This window comes from Chiloscyllium plagiosum, unplaced genomic scaffold, assembly GCF_037043375.1.
Source record: "Chiloscyllium plagiosum isolate Xiang-an unplaced genomic scaffold, Cpla_swu_hap1 HiC_scaffold_27, whole genome shotgun sequence".
Lineage (NCBI taxonomy): Eukaryota > Metazoa > Chordata > Chondrichthyes > Orectolobiformes > Hemiscylliidae > Chiloscyllium > Chiloscyllium plagiosum.
In genome coordinates, this window is record NW_028270165.1 from 56,679,598 (window position 1) to 56,702,900 (window position 23,303).

The following is a 23,303-nucleotide window of genomic DNA, read 5'->3' on the forward strand; positions in this document are numbered from 1 at the left end:
CTTAACTGTACTGACCGTGATCACTTATTTTGTGAGTTTATTTTTGCAGGAAGACATGCGGAAAGAAATTTGAAAGCAATTGATACATCAACTTCTGGCAGAGCTCATTGATTCATTGGAACTTGAATATCAGCAGCCATTCAAGTTGAGAGGAAATGTTTGCTTTGGTCTGCTTGAGAGGTTTTGGACACTAGTGTGGCAGGAAGAATACTAAGTGAGGGAGATTCAGTGTGCTGACTGTGAAAAAGTGCTTCAAACCATTTCCTCAGCTTGGGGGAATCAAAAACACACCCCTCACGGTGGGGACAGACTGTGTACCCGTTCTGTTTGTAATTTCAAACCCAGAGTGACACAAGGAACACTCTCCCCATGGGGAAACCGTGGAAATGTGGGGACTGTGGGAAAGGATTCCCTTCCCCCGCAGTGCTAGAAATTCACAGACGCGTTCACACCGGGGAGAAGCCGTTCATCTGCTCAGTGTGTGGGAAGGGATTCGCAAATTCTTCCAACCTGCGGGCGCACCAGTGGGTCCACACGGGAGAGAAGCCGTTCACGTGCTTGGTGTGCGGGAAGGGGTTCACGCATTCATCTGCACTGCTGACCCACCAGCGGGTCCACACTGGGGAGAGGCCGTTCGGTTGCTCAGAGTGCGGGAAGGCTTTCCGTCGTGTGAGCAACTTGAGGAAGCATGAACGGCTCCACACGGGGGAGAGGCCGTTCACCTGCCCAGAGTGTGGGAAAGGATTCATTGATTCTTCCAGCCTGCTGAACCACCAGCGGATCCACACAGGGGAAAGACCATTCACCTGCTCTGTGTGTGGGAAAGGATTCAATCATTTGAGCAATTTGCGGCAGCATAAGCGGGTCCACACAGGGGAGAGGCCATTCACCTGCCCTGAGTGTGGGAAGGGATTTACCAATTCTTCCCACCTGCTGACCCACCAGCGGATCCACACTGGGGAGAGGCCATTCACCTGCTCCAAATGCAGGAAGGGCTTCACCTGCTCCTCCTACTTCCAGAGACATCAACGAGTTCACGTGCCATCACAGAGAAATTGAAGGAATGACGGATAAGTACCATTTTCGACTAGACAATCAACCCAGTTCTGGGGTCTCCCAGGTTTGAATCCCACCATGGTAGATGGTGCATTTGAAATCTGGAGTTCAGAATCAAATGATGAAACCATTTTCAGGGGAAGAAAACTCCCATCTTATTCACTCAAGTCCTTTTTAGAGAATGAAGCTACCTTTGCAGGAAAGGATTCACTGTCATCCCAGTTGCATCCTTTACCCGGTCTGGCCTACCCGTGACTCCACACCCACAGCAGTGTGGTTGACTCATGATTGCACCTCCCTCCTGCAAATGAGCTGGAGAAACTAACTTGTATACAGAGTGTAGGCTGAAACTGCTGAGTGAGGCAATACTTCCTCCAGGTGAAGGCTGTTCCAAGGATCCAGTTACAAAGGGATAATTTGGTGCTGACCAATAGTAAAGAAAGTGGGGGATGGGGAGTGTGTGCGCTTTGACCTTGAACTGTTTTTTTAAAAAACGCTACTTTTCGTGCACCTTTTTTCTGGGAAAAATTGAAACTGTAATGAAGCAGGGTTGCAATAAAGGTTACCAGAATTCACCGTCAGACTCAGACTCTCATTGAAAGCTGAGAGATTCAACAAGTTTTTGTTTTAAAGCTACTCATTTCTTTCAACCTCCAGCACTAAGTTTCCAATGTCCTGGATCAGAAGTGAACGAGTGGCAGAATTGTGAGAAATTATAAATTTTTCAGGAGTTTGGGTTCATTGTTTCATCAGCATTGTAAGGGTTACTGGCAGCAGTGGGAGATGTGGGCTGTATTCACTAGAAACAAAGATTAAAAGTCTCACAACACCAGGTTATAGTTCAACAGGTTTATTTGGAAGTACTGGCTTTTGGAGCACCGCTCCTTCATCGGGTAGCTGTGGAGCAGGATCATAAGACAGAATTAAAATTAAAACTGTTAAGTTTTTCATCTCTGCAGGTACTGCATCATTTCATCAGCATTGTAAAGGTTACTGCCTGCAGCAGAAAGTGTGGGCTGTGTTCACGAGAAACAAAGGTAAAAATCAGACAAACGTATTGGAACATAACCTGGTATTATTTGGAAGGACTAGCTTTCGAAGTGCTGCTCCTTCATCAGGTAGCTGTGGAGCAGGATCACAAGACATTGTAATTTTTTGGTACAAATTCTGTGTCATACAACTGAATTGAACAAATCTAGATTGCTGTCAAGTCTTTCATCTTTTAGAATGGGTTGCAGGTTTCAGTTCATTAATATGTAAATCCCAGAACTACTTATAAGGAACGTTCTCGATGTAATTTGAAGGTGACATTTCAGCTCAGAGAATGTATTTAAGGTGTGAGGTTAGAGCCTGCCTGTCTCCTAATGTTGAGTCAGACTGGTTCTACTTCCAAATAAAAAATGGATTGACTGCCTGCAGATTGTGTGCTTTGAGCAAAATTGAATGTATCTGCTATCTCACACCTCCACACACACATGGGTGCTGGGGAAAAAAATAAGTGAGGGGATTTTAAAAAAAGTTTAACCAAGAGATTTAGTCACCTCAGTAAAAGAAAATGCCAATCTCCTCCGTTGAGGACTGACTCTCAGCTGGCTGGCTACAGCCAGCATACTGGGAGCAGGAGAAGAAGAGGAGAGGCATTCAAAGTTTGGGAGAAGATTTGTAGCTCGGGTGCTCGTTGTTGTGGTTCTGTTCGCCGAGCTGGGAATTTGTGTTGCAGACGTTTCGTCCCCTAACCAGGTGACATCCTCAGTGCTTGAGAGCCTCCTGTGAAGCGCTTCTGTGATGTTTTCTCCGGCATTTATAGTGATTTGTATCTGTCCACTGCAGCAGACAGCTGGAACTGACAACCGGAAGCGGCAAATACAAACCACTATAAATGCCGGAGGAAAGATCACAGAAGCACTTCACAGGAGGCTCCCAGGCACTGAGGATGTCACGTAGACAGGGGACGAAACGGCTGCAACACAAATTACCAGCTCGGCAAACAGAACCACAACGAGGGGAGGCATTTTGACCTCAGAATAATTTTTTTCAAAGTTCTAGCTCAAAGGTAGAAGACAGAGAGTGGTGGTGGAGGGGTGCTTTTCAGACAGGAGGCCTGTGACCAGTGTGTGCCACGAGGATCGGTGCTGGGTCCATTACTTTTCATCATTTATATAAGTGGTTTGGCTATGAACATAGGTAGAGTAAGTTTGCAGAGGACACCAAAATTGGAGGTATAGTGGACAGCGAAGAAGTTTACTTCTGATTAAAACAGGATCTTGATGAGATGGGCCAATGGGCTGTGGAGTGGCAGATGGAGTTTAATTCAGATAAATGCGAAGTGCTGCATTTTTGAAAAACCAATCAGAGCAGGACTTATACACTTAATGGTAAGGTCCTAGGGAGTGTTGCTGAACAAAGAGACTTTGGAGTACAGATTCATAATTCCTTCAGAGTTGCAGGTAGATAGGACAGTGAAGATGATGTTTGGTACGATTTCCTTGATTTCCTTTCCCAATAAATCAAGTGGCTCCATGAGGTTGATGTAACATTTGGTTCTTTCCTCATGTCTTCCTGCAACGAAATTCACAAAATAAGTGATCACTGTCAGTACAGTGAAATAAATATAATGTGGGCGGCAAGGTGGTTAGCACTGCTACCTCACAGCGCCAGAGACCCGGGTTCAATTCCCGCCTTAGGCGACTGACTGTATGGAGTTTGCACATTCTCCCCGTGTCTGTGTGGGTTTCCTCCAGGTGCTCCGGTTTCCTCCCACAGTCCAAAAATGTGCAGGTTAGGTGAATTGGCCATGCTAAATTGCCTGTAGTGTTAGGTGTAGGGGTAAATGTAGGAGAATAGGCCTGGGTGGGTTGCGCTTTGGTGGGTCGGTGTGGACTTGTTGGGCTGAAGGGCCTGTTTCCACACTAAGTAATCTAAAAAAAATGACAACTCCTGTAGATTACCAGATGCCTGCTGATCACATATTATCTAGGACACATCAGCCAGCCAGATAGCCTTAAGTGTGTATTGAGGAAAACTTCATTTGGTTCCAATGACTTGGAAATGAAACTGAATAAGGATATGAAAATGAAACATCATAGAGTCATACAGATGTACAGCACAGAAACAGACCTTTCAGTCCAACCTGTCCATGCCGACCAAATATCCCAACCCAATCTAGTCCCACTTGCCAGCTCTCGGCCCATATCCCTCCAAACCCTTCCTATTCATATACCCATCCAGATGCCTTTTAAATGTTGCAATTGTACTAGCCCCCACCACTTCCTCTGGCAGCTCATTCCATACACGTACCGGAGTGAAAAAGCTGCCTCTTAGGGTCCTTTTCCATATTTCCCCTCTCACCCTAAACCTATGCCCTCTAGTTCTGGACTCCCCGACCCCAGGGAAAAGACTTTGTCTGTTCATCCTTCCATGCCACTCATGATTTTATAAACCTCTATAAGGTCACCCCTCAGCCTCCGACGCTCCAGGGAAAACAGCCCCAGTCTGTTCAGCCTCTCCCATAGCTCAAATCCTTCAACCCTGGCAACATCCTTGTAAATCTTTTCTGAATCCTTTCAAGTTTCACGACACCTTTCCGATAGGAAGGAGACCAGAACTGCACGCAATGTTTCAACAGTGGCCTAACCAATGTCCTGTATAGCAGCAACATGACCTCCCAACTCCTGTACTCTGACCAATAAAGGAAAGCAGACCAAACGCCGCCTTCACTATCCTATCTACCTGTGACTCCACTTTCAAGGAGCTATGAACCTGCACTCCAAGGTGTCTTTGTTCAGCAACACTCTCTGGGACCTTACCATTAAGTGTATAAGTCCTGCTAAGATTTGCTTTCCCAAAATGCAGCAACTCACATTTATCTAAATTAAACTCCACTGCTTGATAAAATAAAGCCAGTAAAGTTGCTGAATGACTTCCTGCTCACCTATTAAATAAAATTGATGACAAGAAATACAGCATGTAATTCCATTACTATATTAGGTAAAAGATCATAGCCATGCAGCTTGTACAACAGTGAATATCAGACTTACACCATATTTATATTTAATATAAATCTACATATTATATCAATTAAAGTCATAAAACACCTGCAGTGCAGAAAGAGGCCATTTGACCCACTGAGTGCATTGGGTATAGGAGTTGGAAGGTCAAGTTGCAGCTGTTCAAGACATTGGTTAGGCCACCTTTGGAATGTTGCATTTGATTCTGGTCTCCCTCCGAAAGGATAGGAAGACATCGTGAAACTCCAATAGATTGATAAGGATGTCGCCAGGGTTTGAGGGTTTGTGGTATAAAATGAGACTGAATAGGACGGGGATGTTGCCCTTGGGCCGTCAGAAGCAGAGGGTGAACTGATCGAGATTTATCAAATCATGAGTGGCACGGATAGGGGAAATAGGTAACATCTTTGCCCCAGGGTGGGGGAGTCTGAAACCAGAGGGCATTGGTTTAGGGTGAGAGGGCAAAGATTTAAAAGCGACCTAAGGCTGGGAGATTGTGGAATGGGCCTTGATCGACTGAATGTTTTATTGTTCCAGAAGGTGTTAGGGCTGGGGGGTGGGGGTGGGGGTGAAGGTCAGAGCTTCAGCAGAGCTGAGAACAGCTGACATCTTCCTCTGTGGGAACAGGGAGATCAACAGAGGACGAGAAATCAGGACCTTAAATCCAAGCTGACACCACACTACCATGTTATCAGTGCTTTGATGAGCAGTGCCAACTCTCTACCTTTACCTAGCTTCCCATTTGACTTGAATGGCACCCCCTCAATATTCAGGATCTAATCCTTGTCATCCTGAAGCCACATCGCTGTAAAGAGTCTCCGATCATAATTATTCTCTTCAACGTGTGCAGTCAATTCATTCAGTTTTGTGACAATGCAGCACACATTCAGACACACTCTTTAGTTTCAAGTTTTGTGATTTTTAGAATCCAATTTTGAGTGCTGGTACATTTATCCTCCTTGTCCCTTTCTATCATTCTCTGACGTTCATTATTCACATCACTACAATGCTCACAAGCCTCAATTTAGATTGGCCATGCTAAATTGCCCATTGTGTCCAGGGATGTGCAGATTAGATGGGTTAGCCATGGAAAATGTAGGGTTATAGTTTCATAGTAATAGAAGCAGCAGTAGGCCATTTGGCCCATTGAACCTTCTCTGCCATTCATTAAAATCATGGCTGATCGATTCATTGTCTCAGCTCCTATCTGCATGATCCCGACTACCCTTAATTTCCCTATTATGTAAAAACCCATCCAGCTGTGTCTTGAATATACTTAATGAAGCTGCCTCTACTGCTTCCTTGGGCAGAGAATTCCAAAGATTCAGTACTCTCCCGGAAAAACAGTTTCTCCTCATCTCTGTCCGAATTCTACTCCCCCTCATATTGAGGCCAATACCCCTAGTCCAGGTCTCACCCACCAGCAGAAATGACTGGATAGGGTGGGAGGGGGATCTGTGAGAAACGTTCTTCGGAGGGAATGGCGTAAACTTGATTGTCGGAACGGCCAACATAAACTCCCGCTTTTTAAACTCAATCCCTTTCGTAATGATGGACAAAATTCTATTTGCCGTCTTAATTACTCGTTGCACCTGCAGACCAACCCTCTGATTCATGTCCAAGGACACCCAGGTCCCTCTGCACAGCAGCATGCTGCAACTTCTCACCATTAAGTCATAGTCCTTTTTACTGCTATTCCCATGAAAATGGATGACTTCACATTTATTAACATTGTTTTCCATCTGCCAGACCTTTGCCCACTCACTCAAAATATCTATGTTCCTCTGCAAAGTTTCACAGTCCTCTGCAAACTTTGACCTGTGACCCATTGTCCCCAACTCCAAATCATTCTTATAAATTGTGAATAACAATAATGCAACCAATGGATCAGATCAAAGCTCTGCAGTCCTACCCTATCCAGTAGTGAATGGTGGTGGACAATTAACAAACTCATTGGAGGAGGTGGCTCCACCAATATCCCCATCCTCAATGATGGAAGAGCCCAGCAGATCAGCACAAAAAAACCAGGCTGAAGCACTCACAGCAATCTTCAGCCAGAAGTACCAAGTGGATGATCCATCTTGGCCTCCTCCAGTGATCTCCAGCATCACAGATACTTGTCTTCAGACAATTCCAGAAGTTTATAAAATGATGAGCGGCACAGATAGGGTGAATAGCCAAGGTCTTTTCCTGTTCTGACTGCCCATAACTGAGCAGGACACAGATAACTAGCCGTGATTAATGCAGCGGAACATAGTTGACAGGAGTTAGACATCTTGGGAAAAATGTTTGCTTAAGATAGTTCTGACAAGTAAAACGATAATAACTCTGTCGACTCTTTAATTATTTAATCAATCTGTTCTGATATTTAGATTAGGTTGCTGAACAAAGAAACCTTGGAGTGCAGGTTCATAGCTCCTTGAAAGTGGAGTCACAGGTACGTAGGATAGTGAAGAAGGCATTTGGTATGCTTTCCTATATTGGTCAGAGTATTGAGTACAGGGGTTTCGAGGTCGTGTTGCGGCTGTACAGGACATTGGTTAGGCCACTGTTGGAATATCGTGTGCAATTCTGGTCTCCTTCCTATCAGAAAGATGTTGTGAACCTTGAAAGGGTTCAGAAAAGATTTACAAGGATGTTGCCAGTGTTGGAGGATTTGAGCTATCGGAAGAGGCTGAACAGGCTGGGGCTGCTTTCCCTGGAGCGTCGGAGGCTGAGGGGTGACCTTATAGAGGTTTACAAAATTATGAGGGGCATGGATAGGATAAACAGACAAAGTGTTTTCCCTGGGGTCGGGGAGTCAAGAACTAGAGGGCATAGGTTTAGGGTAAGAGGGGAAGATATTAAAGAGACCTAAGGGACAACCTTTTCACGCAGAGGGTGGTACGTGTATGGAATGAGCTGCCAGAAGATGTGGTGGAGGCTGGTACAATTGCAACATTTACGAGGCATTTGGATGGGTATATGAATAGGAATGGTTCGGAGGGATATGGGCCGGGTGCTGGCAGGTGGGACTAGATTGGGTTGGGATATCTGGTCGGCATGGACAGGTTGGACCAAAGGGTCTGTTTCTGTGCTGTACATCTCTATGACTCTAAGATCCTTCAAGTATTTATAGATATAGGTCCTTTAGTAGTTACAGATCTACCTGCACAACAAAAAAAAACATTAAAGCATTAGAAGAAAAGATTCCAACCAGTTTCAGATAGTGAAAGCAGCCCCATATCATACGGAGAGGAACGAATCATTGATACAGAAATTAGCAGACATTGGAATGTGAGGTGAATGAATACATCATAAGACACCCAAGGATAAAGATAGAGGTGACTGGTAAACATGGGAAGCAACAACTTATTAGCTAAAGAATTCTAACAGTAGGTGTAACCATAAATTTGATGGAACTGATCAAAGATCAATATGCATTTGGATCGTCTTTAATGAGGAATTTAAAAGGTTCCTGAAGCGATGGGCAAGTATCCAATGAATTGGCGGTTGCCACGATGCAGCCAGTAAATGTTACATGAATACAGGATCCAGTGTGAAAAAGCCTCAAGGAGGGAGATCAGAGTCTGGAAACGTCACAAAGGTCCGGGGCCAGACCACAATCCTGTCCATCTCTTTATCATTCAGTGAAATGATTAACTTCATTGGAAATACATTGAGGTCAGCTGAAACTATACAAGATGCTGCACCAAAATCAGAGGGCTGTTTTCCCTGGAACATCGGAGGCTGAGGGGTGACTTTAGAGGTTGATAAAATCATGAGGAGCATGGACAGGGTAAATATACAAGGTCTTTTCCCTGCGGTGGGAAAGTCAGAACTATAGGGCATAGGTAGAGGGTGAAAGAGGAAGGGACCCGAGGAGCAACCTTTTCAAGCAGAGGGTGGTGCGTGTTTGGAATGATCTGCCATAGGAAGTGGTGGAGGCTGGTACAACTGCAGCATTTAAAAGACATCTGGATGGGTATATGAATAAAGGAAGTGCTTATAGGGATATGGGCTAAGTGCTGGCAAATGGGACTAGATTAGGTTAGGATATCTGGTAAGTATGGATGAGTTAGACTGAAGGATCACTTCTGTACTGTATATCTCTATGACTCTAATTGGAACTAGCTGGGTGGGCACCATGGACCAGTTTAGGCCAAAGGGTCTGTTTCCATGCTGTCTTACTCTATGACTCTAAGTGGGCCATGGACTGAAGATTGGCAGATGGAGTTTAATTTAGATCAATGCATTTTGGTGGGTCAAACCAGGGCAGGACATACATTTAAATTGTAAGTGAGCTAGAGGATGCAGGTGCATAGTTCCTTGAACGTGGACTCAGAGGTAGACAGGGCAGTGAAGATGACTTTCAGCACGCTTGCTTTCATTGGTCAGAGCACTGAGCATTGGAGCATCCCATGGAGAGAAATCAGAGTTTACGTTTTGGGTCTGGTGCCCCTCAAAACTGATCCCAAAATGTTAACTGATTTCTCTCCACAGATGCTGCCAGATCTGCTGAGCTTTTCCAGCAACTTCTGTTTTTGTTTCTGATTACCAATGTCCAGTTTCTCAGTATTTATTGAGTTGGGACATTTTGTTGCAGCTTTATAAGATCTTCGTGAGACCACTTTCAGAATACTGCCTTCAGTTCTAGTCACCCTATTATTGAAAGGAAATTATTAAACTAGAAAGGGTGCAGAACAGATTTACTAGGATGCTACCGAGTCTGGAAAAATTGAGTTATAGGGAGAGGTTGGATAGACTGGGATTTTTTTCTCTGGAAACTGAAGGGTACTCTTATAGAGGAAGATGGAGAGTAATAGGGGAATGGGTCTGGGTGAGATACTCTTCAGAAGGCCAGTGTGAATGTTTTGGGCCAAAGGGACTGTTGCCACACTGTAGAGATGCTATAATTCTATGATCCAAAAACCCATCCAGATGCCTTTTAAACGTTGTTATTGTATCTGTCTCAACCACTTTCTCTGGCAGCCAACTCCACATACAAAGAACAAAGAAAATTTACAGCCCAGGAACAGGCCCTTCAGCCCTTCAAGCCTGAGCCGATCAAACCTACAGTGTAAACCTGTTGCCCACTTCCTAAGCATCTGTATCCCTCTGCTCCCCACCTACTCATGCATCTGCCTAGATGCATCTTAAATGAATCTACCATGCCTACCTTTACTACCTCTGCTGGCAATGTGTTCCGGGTGCCCATCACCCTCTGTGTAAAGTACTTGCCGCATGTATCCCCTTTAAACTTTCCACCTCTCACCTTGAAAGCATGACCTTTACCCTGGGAAAAAGCTTATCTCTATCCACCCTGTCTATACATTTCATGATTTTGTAAACCTCAATCAGGTCCCCCCTCAATCTCCTTTTTTTCTAATGAAAACAAACCTAACCTCTCTTCATACCTAGCACCTTCCACACCAGGCAACATCCTCATAAATCTTCTCTGCACTCTGTCCAAAGCGCCCATATCCTTTTGGTAACGTGGCGACCAGAACTGTTGCACCACCCTCTACATGAAGACGTTTCCCCTCAGGTCCTTCCTAAGTCTTTCCCCTCACATCTCAAATCCAACCCCTCTAATCTTCAATTCTCCATCTCTGGGGAAAAGACGACATGGGTAAGGTTGGTCATACGAAGGGAAACCGACTGACACAGCGTGAATTGGAGTTGCTCTGAAAATAAATCTAGACTCTGAAAATAAATCTCCAGTTGCTCCCTCCCCTCTGTAAGGTTGTCAGAATTGTGACAAAGGAAACAGAGATTCGTTGACCGACAGGGAAGGTCGGAACTGAAGAGAAATAAAACTTCAGATGGAATCTTTCAATTCCAGTCACTTTTGAGACAAGAGGCTGGAAGTAAGTGGAAATTGCCAGGGTCTTAATTGCTGGCTGAGTCAGAGTTCGATTCCTCCCTCGGGGCAACTGTCTGTGTGGAGTTTCCAAGTTGTCTCCCAGTGTCTGTGTGGGTTTCCTCTGGTTGCTTCATTCCCTCCCACAATCCAAAGATGTGCTGGTTAGGGTGAATTGATCATGCTTAATTGTCCCATAGTGTTCAGGGATGTGTCGGTGCGGTGCATTAGTCAGGGGTAAATGTAGAGCAATAGGGTAGAAGAATGGGTGTGGGTGGGTTACTCTTCAGAGGCTCAGTATGGATTGTTGGGCTGAGGGCCTGTTTCTGCACTGTAGAGATTCCATGTTTCTTCTACGATTCATACAACTATCGGCCGGATGAAGTGGCCAAGTCCTTACCTCAGAGGGAGCAAGACATTGTCTTGGCATCACCACTTTCTGATGGAAATTAATATGAGAGACTATTTTGGGAGCTGGACATCTGTCAGTTGGACATTGATGAATCTTTGGCTTTGCATTAATGAGATTTACAAGAAGAGGGGTGACCTTATAGAGGTTTACAAAATCATGAGGGGTGTGGGTAGGGTGAATAGTTAAGGATCCCCCCCACCCCCAAGAATGGGGGAGTCCAGAACCATGGGGCATAGGTCCAAGATGAGAGAGAAAAGACACAAACAGGACCCAATGGGCAACCTCCACCCCCAACCCAGAGGGTGGTGCGCACACAGAACGTGCCATTAGAGGAAGTGGCGGAGGCTAGCACAACCACAACATTCAGAACAGACCAATGGGAGCAGCTTGGGTGTGTCCAGCACCCTCGACTACATTTCCTACTTTTATTTTAGATTTTTGCCTTAAGCAGGAGGAGTTGGAAGCTTCAGTGAGTGTCTCTTGGCTGCTACTCTCTCTGAATTTGCTCGTTGGTTTGTTCCTTCTGGAGAACACGATGTGAAAATGTGTGTTGGAATTCGCCTTTTTGCCAAAAAGGGTGTGTTTAAAGGGATGTTACTGTATCGGAATAGTTAGTTAGTAACAGTTACTCTGTGTCTATTAAGTTTCCAGTCTGCAGAATTATCCTAGATTCCTCTCTTTAGCTGTATTTTAATGACAGCCTTTAAGCAAATCATGTTTTGCTTAACGGCCAGCAGCCACATTTCACATATGGCTTTAAAATGAGAAAAAATGAGGGTCACGGCTACCTTCTTAAAGTATTTGTCCGGGGATCCGGTCTGGTCCGTAACAATTGTGCAGTGAGGATTCGATCTGTCTAACTGGTTCAAGCTCCTTCCACAGCCAAGTACACAGGAAGACTCTCACTCAGGTAGTGTTCCTGGGAATACTTCCTCTGATGGTCAGTCGAACACTTTCACACACATCTGTGCGTGTTCTCACACTCCATGCATTTCCAATCGCACTGATGTTTAAAAACCTTTGAAGCCAACAGAATAGATAAATGTTTCACATTTGAGGTCCAGAGACTTGTGATCTTCAGATCATGGCGAGTTGAGTGTCTGTTTCAGACCTGAAATGACTTTTGCTTTCAGACTTCTCTCTGTAGATCCTTCCCTTCTTGTAACCTGTATAAAGAGATTATGAAAGTCAGCGCAGAGATTTAGAACAGACAATTCTGGTTTACACATTCCCAAAACCAAAAGATCTTCCTTTACATTCTGTTATCTTATATACCGTAACATTTTATCAGAGACTAATAGGGATGTGAGCACATGCGTTATCTGGATAGTCAGACCATCGTAACCTGAATGACTCCTCGAGTTGTAAGGCATGGAAACAGACCCTTCGGTTCAACTAGTCCATGCTGAACATAATCCCAAACTAAACTCGTCCCACTTGCCTGCTGCTGACCCAATATCCCCCCCACACCTCTCCTTTTAAATGTTATAATTGTAGCAGCACCACCACTCCCTCTGGCAGTTCATTCCACACATGAACCACTGTGTAAAAGACCTTTGCCACTTCTGTCTCCTCTCACCTTAAAAATGTGCCCCATAGTCTTGAAATCCCCCAGCCTATGGAAAATACACCTCATTCACTTTATCTATACCCCTCAAGATTTTATAAACCTCTACCAGGTCACCTTCAATGTCTGAAGCTCCAGTGAGAAGAGTCCCAACCGATCCATCCTATCCACATAGCTCAAACCCTCCATCCCCAACAACATCTGGTAAATCTCTTTGAAACTCTCCCCACCAGTCAAAGGATCAATGATTTCAAAACTGAATGGGTATTTGAAACAAAAATAAACTTGCAGGGTTACAGGGGGCACAGGTGTTGTTCTTAACTTAAAATATGAAATTAAAACCTTTAGTATCATAATAACCATGGGGCAGCACAATGGCTCAGTGGTTAACACTGCTGCCTCACAGCACCAGGGACCAGGTTCAATTCCAGCCTTGGGCAATGTTCATGTGGGGTGTGAACATTACCCCAGTGTCGGCATCGGTTTCCTCCCACAGTCAAAGAGGTGCAGGTTAGGGTGAATTGGCCGTGCAGAAGTACCCATAGTGTTCAGGGATGTGTAGGTTAGGTGGATTGTCTATGCTAAATTACCAGTGTCCAGGGATAAGCAAGCTCAGGGGATTAGCCATGGAAAATGCAGGGTTGGGGTAGATCTGAGTGGGATGTTCTTTGGAGGGTCAGTGGCAACTTGGTGGACCGAATGGCCTGCTTCCCCATTGTAGGGATTCTACGATTCTAACCCTCTGTCTTGAAATTGAGTCATAGAGGTCTATAGCATGGAAACAGTTCCTATGATGCCTCGTTTTCACAATTAATTTAGTCCCATTCCCTGCATTTAGGCCATATCCCTCCATACCCCTCCCATCCATGTATCTGTCTAAATGTTTCTTCAATGACTGTTTGAATTCGTGTATCGCTGGACATCGAAGTGCATCTGGGAAAATAACAAACAGTGAAATTCACAACTAATCTTGGAGGAACAGTTGGGCGAAGTTCACAGCACAGAATTAGATAAGTTAATTGTTGTTTTAAGTCTGTCTCAAGAGAAAAGCTGCAGTAGTGAGTATAGTGGATTCTTTCTTGATTATGTGTTTTTGGAGACAAGTCTTTTGATTAAACATAAAATATAAGCCATAGCTATTAATTTAACCTGGAGCGGTGTTTGTAGAGGAATAAAACGGTATTATTTTCTGGGTCTGTAGATTGTGAAGGAGCAAAAATGTCCTTTGCAGTGACATATACTTCTTGTCAAATGTGGGAGTTTAAAGAGAGTTTAAGGGTTACTGCGGATAATATCTGCCATAAATTCTGTTGGATGCTAATCTTATCAGATTGAGTGGATCGGTTGGACAGACAGATAGAAGCAATGAGGAATTTGCAACAGCAACAGTATGTGATGGATGGCAGTTATAGGAAGGGGGGAAAGTCTCAGATACAGTCACATAGATGGGTTCACTCCAGGGAGCGTGAGAGAGGTCGGCACCAAGGGCAGGAGTCTTTTGTGGATATATCCATTTCAAACAGGTATGCTGTTTTGGAAAATGTAGGAGGTGATGGATTCTCAGGGGAACGTAGCATGAACAGCCAAGTTTCTGGTATTGAGACGGGCTCTAATGCAATGAGAGATCAATCGTGTTAGGGGATTCTGTAGTCAGAGGTACAGACAGACGTTCTGTGGCCAGTGGAGAAAAAGCAGAATGGTGTGTTGTTTCCCTGGTGCCAGGATCAAGGCTGTCCCAGAGAGGGTGCAGAATGTTCTCACAGGGGAGATGGGCCAGCAGGAGGTCATTGTCCACATTGGAACCAATGACATTGGAAGGGAAAAGGTTGAGACTCTGAAGGGAGATTAGAGAGAGTTAGGCAGAAATTTAAGAAGGAGGCCCTCAAGGGTAGTAATATCTGGATTACTCCCAGTGCTACGAGCTAGTGAGGGCAGGAATAGGAGGATAGAGCAGATTAATGCATGGCTGAGGAGCTGGTGTATGGGAGAAGGATTCACATTTTTGGATCATTGGAATCTCTTTTGGGGTAGAAGTGAGCTGTACAAGAAGGACGGATTGCACCTAAATTGGAAGGGGACTAATATACTGGCAGGGTAATTTGCGAGAACTGCTTGGGAGGATTTAAACTAGCAAGGTGAGGGAGGGAGGGGGGGGGGGACCCAAGGAGATAGTGAGGAAAGAGATCGATCTGAGACGGGTACAGCTGAGAACAGAAGTGAGTCAACAGTCAGGGCAAGCAGGGACAAGGTCGGACTAATAAATTAAACTGCATTTATTTCAATGCAAGGGGCCGAACAGGGAAGGCAGATGAACTCAGGGCATGGTTAGGAACATGGGACTGGGATATCATAGCAATTACAGAAACATGGCTCATGAATGGGCAGGACTGGCAGCTTAATGTTCCAGGATACAAATGCTACAGGAAGGATAGAAAGGGAGGCGAGAGGAGGGGGAGTGGTGTTTTTGATAAGGGATAGCATTACAGCTGTGCTGAGGGAGGATATTCCTGGAAATACATCCAGGGAAGTTATTTGGGTGGAACTGAGAAATAAGAAAGGGATGATCACCTTATTGGGATTGTATTATACAGCCCCCAATAGTCAGAGGGAAATTGAGAAACAAACTTGTAAGGAGATCTCAGCTATCTGTAAGAATAATAGGGTAGTTATGGTAGGGGATTTTAACTTTCCAAACATCGACTGGGACTGCCATAGTGTTAAAGGTTTATATGGAGAGGAATTTCTTAATTGTGTACAAGACAATTTTCTAATTCAGTATGTGGATGTACCTACTAGAGGAGGTGGAAAACTTGACCTACTCTTGGGAAATAAGGCAGGGAAGGTGACTGAGGTTTCAGTGGGGGAGCATTTTGGGGCCACCAACCATAATTCTATTTGTTTTAAAATAGTGATGGAAGAGGATAGACCAGATCTAAAAGTTGAAGTTCTAAATTGGAGAAATGCCAATTTTGACGGTATTAGGCAAGAACTTTCGAAAGCTCATTGGAGGCAGATGTTTGCAGGTAAAGGGACGGCTGGAAAATGGGAATCCAGTGAAAGTATACTCCTGTCAGGGTGAAAGGGAAGGCTGGTAGGTACAGAGAATGCTGGATGACTAAAGAAATTGAGGGTTTGATAAAGAAAAAGAAGGAAAGATATGTCAGGGATAGATAGAGTGAATCCTTAGAAGAGTATAAAGGCAGTAGCAGTATACTTAAAAGGGAAATCAGGAGGGCAAAAAGGGGACACGAGATACCTTTGGCAAATAGAATTAAGGAGAATCCAAAAGGTTTTTACAAATATATTAAGGACAAAATGGTAACTAGGGAGAGAATAGGGCCCCTCAAAGAACAGCAAGGGGGCGTTTGTGTGGAGCCACAAAAAATGGGGGAGATATAAACTGTAGGGAAATAGATGGTGACATCTTGCAAAATGACCCGATTACAGAAGAGGAAATGCTGGATGCCTTGAAACGGTTAAAAGTGGATAAATCCCCAGGACCTGATCAGGTGTACCCAAGAACTCTGTGGGAAGCTAGAGAAGTGATTCCTGGGCCTTTTGCTGGGATATTTGTATCATCGATAGTCACAGGTGAGGTGCCAGAAGACAAGAGGTTGGCAAACGTGGTGCCACTGTTTAAGAAGGGGGGTAAAGACAAACCAGGGAACTATAGACTGGTGAGCCTGACCTCGGTGGTGGGCAAGTTGTTGGAAGGAATCCTAAGGGACAGGAAGTACATGTATTTGGAACGGCAAATACTGATTCGGGATAGTCAACATGGCTTTGTGCTTGGGAAATCAAGTCTCACAAATTTGATTGAGTTTTTTGAAGAAGTAACAAAGAAGATTGATGAGGGCAGAGCAGTAGATGTGGTCTATATGGACTTCAATAATGCGTTCGACAAGGTTCCCCATGGGAGACTGATTAGCAAGGTTAGATCTCATGGAATATAAGGCGAACTAGCCATTTGGATAAGAACTGGCTCAAAAGTAGAAGACAGAGGGTGGTGGTGGAGGGTTGTTTTTCAGACTGGAGGCCTGTGACCAGTGGAGTGCCACAAGGATCGGTGCTGGGCCCTCTACTTTTTGTCATTTACATAAATGATTTGGATGCGAGCATGAGAGGTACAGTTCGTAAGTTTGCAGATGACATCAAAATTGGAGGTGTAGTGGACAGCAAAGAGGGTGACCTCAGATTACAACAGGATCTGGACCAGATGGGCCAATGGGCTGTGACGTGGCAGATGGAGTTTAATTCAGATAAATGCGAGGTGCTGCAATTTGGGAAAGCAAATCTTTGCAGGACTTATACACTTAATGGTAAGATCCTAGGGAATGTTGCTGAACAAAGAGACCTTGGAGTGCAGGTTCATAGTTCCTTGAAAGTGGAGTCGCAGGTAGATAGGATAGTGAAGGCGGCGTTTGGTATGCTTTCCTTTATTGGTCAGAGTATTGAGTACAGGAGTTGGGAGGTCATGTTGCGGCTGTACATGACATTGGTTAGGCCACTGTTGGAATATTGCATGCAATTCTGATCTCCTTCCTATCGGAAAGATGTTGTGAAACTTGAAAGGGTTCAGAAAAGATTTACAAGGATGTTGCCAGGATTGGAGGATCTAAGCTACAGGGAGAGGCTGAACAGGCTGGGGCTGTTTTCCCTGGAGCGTCGGAGGCTGAGGGGTGACCTTATAGAGGTTTACAAAATTATGAGGGGCATGGGTAGGATAAATAGGCAAAGTCTTTTCCCTAGCGTCGGAGAGTCCAGAACTAGAGGGCATAGGTTTAGGGTGAGAGGGGAAAGATATAAAAGAGACCTAAGGGGCAACTTTTTCACGCAGAGAGTGGTACGTGTATGAAATGAGCTACCAGAGGATGTGATGGAAGCTGGTACAATTGCAACATTTAAGAGGCATTTGGATGGGTATATGAATAGGAAGGGTTGGGAGTGATATGGGCCCGGTGCTGGCAAGTGGGACTAGATTGGATTGGGATATCTGGTCAGCATGGACGGGTTGGACCAAAGGGTCTGTTTCCATGACTCTACGACAGAATTGTATTCGCTTCCACCACCACCTCTGCCAATCTGTTCGAGACATTCTCCACTCTCTCCGTGTAAACGTTTGCCCCTCTGGACCCATTTATATCTCTCCTCCACTCACCTTAAACTTATGTCCTCTAAGTTTAGACCCCCACATGGGGAAAAAGCTTTGGCTGTCAACCTTATCTATGCCTCTCGTGATTTTATATCACGTCTCAGTCCCCTGTGCTCCTGGGGAAAAAAGAAGTCCTCGCCTATCCAGCCTCTCCTTATAACAACCTTCCAGCCAAGTAGCATCCCAGTAAATCTTTTCTGCATCCTTTCTACTTAGTAATATCCTTCCAACAGTAGGGTGACTAGAATTGCATGCTGTACTCCTTACCAACATCTTGTACAGCTGCAACAAGATGTCCCAACTCCTATACTCGATGCTCTGACCAATGAAAGCAAGCATGCTGAAAGTCTTCTTCACCTCCCTGTCTACCCATGACTCCACTTTCTAGGACTTCTTCGAGACACTGCAGTGTCACATGCAGTGTCTCGAAGTTTTTGGTTGGAGACACTGCATGTGAAATAGATTCAGTGCTATATTAAAGGCAGAAAAGAATAACAAAAGTATACGATTAGAGAGCCAGGAATTATGTATCGAGATAAGGTACTGAAATAGTCGAGATAAGCACCAACTAATAATGTCTACCAATAAGCATCGAATCTGTTTCACATGCAGTATTCAAACCGAGAGATCTAGGGTGCAGGTTCATAGCTCCTAGAAAGTGGAGTCACAGGTAGACAGGAAAGGCTTTTGGCCCGCTTGCTTTCATCAGTCAGAGCACTGAGCATCGCAGTTGAGATGTCTTGTTGCAGCTTTCACACATACCACACAATAACACAAGACATGACCCTGCCTTCCTCACTGACCGTCCCTTTGAATATCAAATGGAAAATACCCCTTTAACTGTGATGATCAGAAAAGATGGCATCCTTCGAAAAAAAAGTGTTGTACCAACAAATATTGGACAGAGGGAGAAAGTTGCACTTTGAGGTGAAGATCAATCTTCATTGAGAGAGGAGCAGCAGCAGCTTCAGAAGCTCATGGTCCAACTTCTGCTTTTAGACATGGGGAGGGGGTGGGGAACTCTGATTGGTAGGAGGAGCAGGCACCTTCCAGTCCTTCTGGGCTTCCTATTGGTCAATCCCCAGACATGCGCCTCCTTGACCAGGAGATTCACATGTCAACTATCCAATGGGAGACAGCCAGCCTGGAAATATGGGGATTGTACCTGAAACAACCCCACAGAGGCGTGTCACCATGTTACCCTTTATTTACATGTGCAGAAACCTTGACACTGGTCCAGTTTGCTCAGAGTGAAAAGAACCTCTGACATGGCTGTTTCTGTCAGCCAGGGCTCCCCGATTGGACCAGGTTAACAGCCCCAATCAAGGAACTCATATTCTGTGCGATCCACCTAACTGACATTATAATCACCACAGAACCTAGTACTTCTCTTCACCGAACACTGCAATTACTTTACTTTTCAGTTTAATGATCCAACTCTCTTTTGAATGCCATAATTGAATCTAATTCCAACACATACTCTCGCAGACCATTCCAGAGGTCGAAGCATTTTCAATCATTAGATTAGAATTACGTTTTGGATCACACTCAAAAAGATTTCATTTGGACTATTGCTTCCAATCATTTGCAGTAATTTCTTCATACGAACAAATTTACAACTTAGTGGGTTTATTCAAATTTTATAACATATTGGGGTAGTACGGTGCTTAGCACTGCTACCTCACAACGCCAGGGACCCAGGTTCAATTCCAACTTCAGGTGACCGACTGTGTGGAGTTTGGATGTTCTCCCTGTCTACAGGCGTTTCATCCCACAGTCCAAAGATATGGAGGGTGGGTGGACTGACCAGGCTAAATTGCTCCATGATGTGAAGGCTAGGTGGATTAGCCATGGTAAATGCAGGGGCAAGGGGTGATTCTGAATGGGATGCTCTTTGGTGGGTCAGTGCAGACTCAATGTGACAAATGGCCTCTTTCTGCACTGTAGGAATTTTATGCATGTCTGTCTGACGTCTTGCAAATGCACCTTTCTGAAAAGGACAGTTTGCTGTCATGTTCAGTACTGCAGTGTCTATATTTTCCCACATACCTCTAAATTAGTTTTGCATGAAATTCCCCCCATTTCCACTGTATCTTAGCTAGCATTCCCCCTTTCATTCCTTATCAATTTTTCCATTACCGTGACTTATGATCCTTTTCTCTTTATAGATTATTGTAGACTAAGTCTAGTTACCATGTTTACCAAAGTATAAGATGAAAATGCATTTTTTTTTCTGATCCCATACTTAACTATCCCATAAAGCTTGTTAAGGGGGAGGGGGAGGGTGGAATTGAGGAAACTGGTGAAATCTAGACTGATCCCAATTGTTGGATGATCCCATAATGGAAGATGAAGTGTTCTTCCTCCAGGTGTCAGGTGGCTAGAGTTTGGCGATGGAGGCAGCCCAGGACACACATGCCTTACCTGAGTGGGAGGGGTAGTTAAAGTGTTCAGCCACAGGACAGTGGATCATTTACTTCGCTTGTCCCAGAGGTGTTCTCCGAAACGTTCTGCAAGTCCAGTCTCCCTAATGCAAAGGAGACCACGTCAAGCACAACGGACACGTAAATAAATCTTATAAATAATTGTATAAATTTTAGCCTGCCAGAGTTATTTTCTATCAGACTTTAATTAAGTTGGATGACGGGATGAAAGAGTCTGTTGGTCAGACTTGAATCAGCACCCCGAAATGAGACAAAGCCATGAATATCAGTGAACTGCATTTGTTGAAAGCATGAGTTCTTGATTTATTTTCACAACTTACTGGTATTCACATCTGCACATTCAATGTCAAACTCTGACATCAGAAATGAAATTACACCATTAATTTTGTCTTACAATATTCCAACAAACAAATTGATAGCACACAGTGAATACCATGTCCGATTATTGTGAAATTAAATTTGACCAAATAAAATGTAAAATCAAATGGGAGATAACAAATGGGGGAAGGGCAGAAGGCAAGAAATGCAGCATCATAGAAGGTGCTCCTCCACGGAGTGTATTTTACCAACTACAACTGCTCAATATAAGCAAACACTCTGACATGATCCTCCGGTTTTAATGTAAACCATAGCCCCATACAGTAGGTACCATTTAAATAAGTTAATAGATACAAGCCTTGAGCAAATCCAGCCTCCAGCCGGACCCCCCGCTTTTTGGAGCTCGGACCTTCCTCCAGCTCCGGGGGATTGTTGAGCTCCTGGGCTCCGGCCGCCGCCGAAGAAGCCGCGGGCGCCGGCTCTCTCTCCTCCACCGCCGACATTTTTAATTTGTTTTCTCGTTCACCCGGTAACCGTCACCTCCCCCTTCCCGGGCCCCGGGAATTATACAAAAATAAACAATAAACCCCACCGGGGACTGTCTCCTTTTCTTCACAACTTTTGTTTGAAAAGTTCCGGCTTTAATTTGAAATGTATTTTAAAGGTATTTTCTGAGGTAAACGATGCCTGTCTGCCCCCCTCTCTCCGTCAGAAACCGCCCGCTGAGTCGATGAGAAAACCGCAGCCTCGCGCCGCCATCTTTGTTTTTCTTCTTCTTTCCGTCTCCGCGCTCCCTCCAATCAGAGCGCACCTTACTTCACCTGACCAATGGCGGCCGACTTTCGGAGACACGCCCCTTACATGCTGCACGGACTGCAAGTTTTGTGATTGGTGGAGAGGTTCGCAATCGCGGCGTGTCTCCGCCCCTTTCCTCTGAGGGTGTGTCTCCCTGAGGTACATTTGTATGCCTCAAAAATTACCACATTGACTCAACCTAACTCCGAGACTCAATGTTACTGACAGTTTATTTGTGTGTGAACCCGAGGGCCTTATGTGTCTTGTTATAGAGGCGGAGACATACTCAGCAGGGAAACAGACCCCTCAGTCCAACTCGTCTATACTGACCAGAAATCCAAAATTAATCTCGTCTCATGTGTCAGCATTTGGCTCATAAACCCATCCAGATACTTTTAAAATGTTGTAATTGTACCAGCCTCCAACACTTCCTCTGGAAGTTCATGCCACACACGAACCACCTTTGTGTAAAAAATTTGCCCCATGTCTGTTTTTCAAACTCTCTCTCCTCTCACTGTAAAAATGTGTCCCCTGATCTTGAAATCCTCCATCCTTGGGAAGAGGCAACTATCATTAACCCTATCTATTCACCTCGTGGTTTTATAAACATCGCCTCTCAACCTTCTCTGCTCTGGCAGAAAAATATCCCAGCCGATCCAGCCTTAATTCCAATTTGATAATAGTGGCGCAGAGATGATTTCAGCTCTTTGTGTGTCAAGGAGCTCTCAATTGTAAACAATGCCTCTTAAGTTCACCTCATCTTAAAACGAATGGCATAAGCTACTTGTGACCAGATTTGTAAGATATGTTTTGAATGGAGGAGTAAAACTCACAATAAAAGATTAATGCAGTCTTTATTCACAACTCATTATTAAACACACTTTCTCCATTTACAGATGTGATTGAGAGGCTTCTCCGAATGAATCTTTGACTGATAACTGAGTTTGTCAGGATTTTGAGAGTCACTGTAGCTCTGTTGTAGCACAGGGGAGTGTGCTTTCAGACAGACCACATTGTGCAGAAAGTTCTCCCGCATCAGACGAGTAAAGTCGACATGTTTGTAACAAGTTGTGAAACTTGAAAGGGTTCAAAAAACATTTGCAATGATGTTGCCAGTGTTGGAGTGTTTGAGGGAGGAAGAGGCTGAATAGGCTGGGATTATTTTCCCTGGAGCATTGGTTGCTGAGGGCTAAGCTTATAGAGGTTTATAAAATCCACAAAGGGCGTTGATAGCGTAAATAGGCAAGGTAGTTTCCTCAAGGTGGGAGAGTTTAGAACGAGAAGGCGCAGTTTTAGGGTGAAAGGAGAAAAGTTTAAAAGGGATCTCAAAGTGGTAAGTTTCTCACAGAGACGAGAGAGATTGAAAAACAGACATGGGGCAATTCTTTTACACAGAAGTGGTGGACATGGGTACAATTACAACATTTGGATAAGTACGTGAATAGCAAAGGTTTGGAGGGAAAGGGAGAGGCTGAATAGGCTGAGGTTGTCTACCCTGGGGTGTCAGCAGCTGAGGGTTTGCCTTATAGAGGTTTATAAAACCATGAAGGACACGGATAGGGTAAAAAGTCAAGGACATTTCTTGGGTTTGGGGGAGTCCAGAAAAAGAGGGAACAGGTTTTAAGTGAGAGGCGAAAGGGACCTGAGGAGCAACCTTTTCACAGAAGGTGATGTGTGTACAGAATGAGCTGCCAATGAAAGCGGTGAAGG

The 23,303-nt window shown here is 44.5% G+C and overlaps 2 protein-coding genes and 1 long non-coding RNA gene across 5 annotated transcripts in view; 1 reads left to right on the top strand and 2 right to left on the bottom strand.

The window, feature by feature from the left end:
- The window catches only part of LOC148144204 (uncharacterized), a 443,218-nt gene that overhangs the window by 295,934 nt on the left and 123,981 nt on the right, over positions 1-23,303 (bottom strand). The window lies entirely within an intron of this gene.
- Positions 361-1,059, top strand: LOC148144210 (uncharacterized). Its single transcript, XM_087974599.1, has one exon. The coding sequence runs from the start codon at positions 370-372 to the stop codon at positions 1,057-1,059; it is 690 nt and encodes a 229-aa protein (XP_087830725.1). The 5' UTR covers positions 361-369.
- On the bottom strand, positions 2,924-21,405 carry LOC148144211 (uncharacterized). Of its 3 annotated transcripts, none has more exons than XR_015751756.1 (4): positions 21,391-21,405; positions 20,461-20,563; positions 12,106-12,483; positions 2,924-3,615 (listed from the first exon to the last, which is right to left on the bottom strand). It is a non-coding gene; the product is annotated as an uncharacterized LOC148144211 (long non-coding RNA). The 3 variants fall into 3 exon arrangements; XR_015751755.1 differs by lacking the exon at positions 21,391-21,405 and adding an exon at positions 20,663-20,677; XR_015751754.1 differs by lacking the exon at positions 21,391-21,405 and having other exon boundaries at positions 20,461-20,610.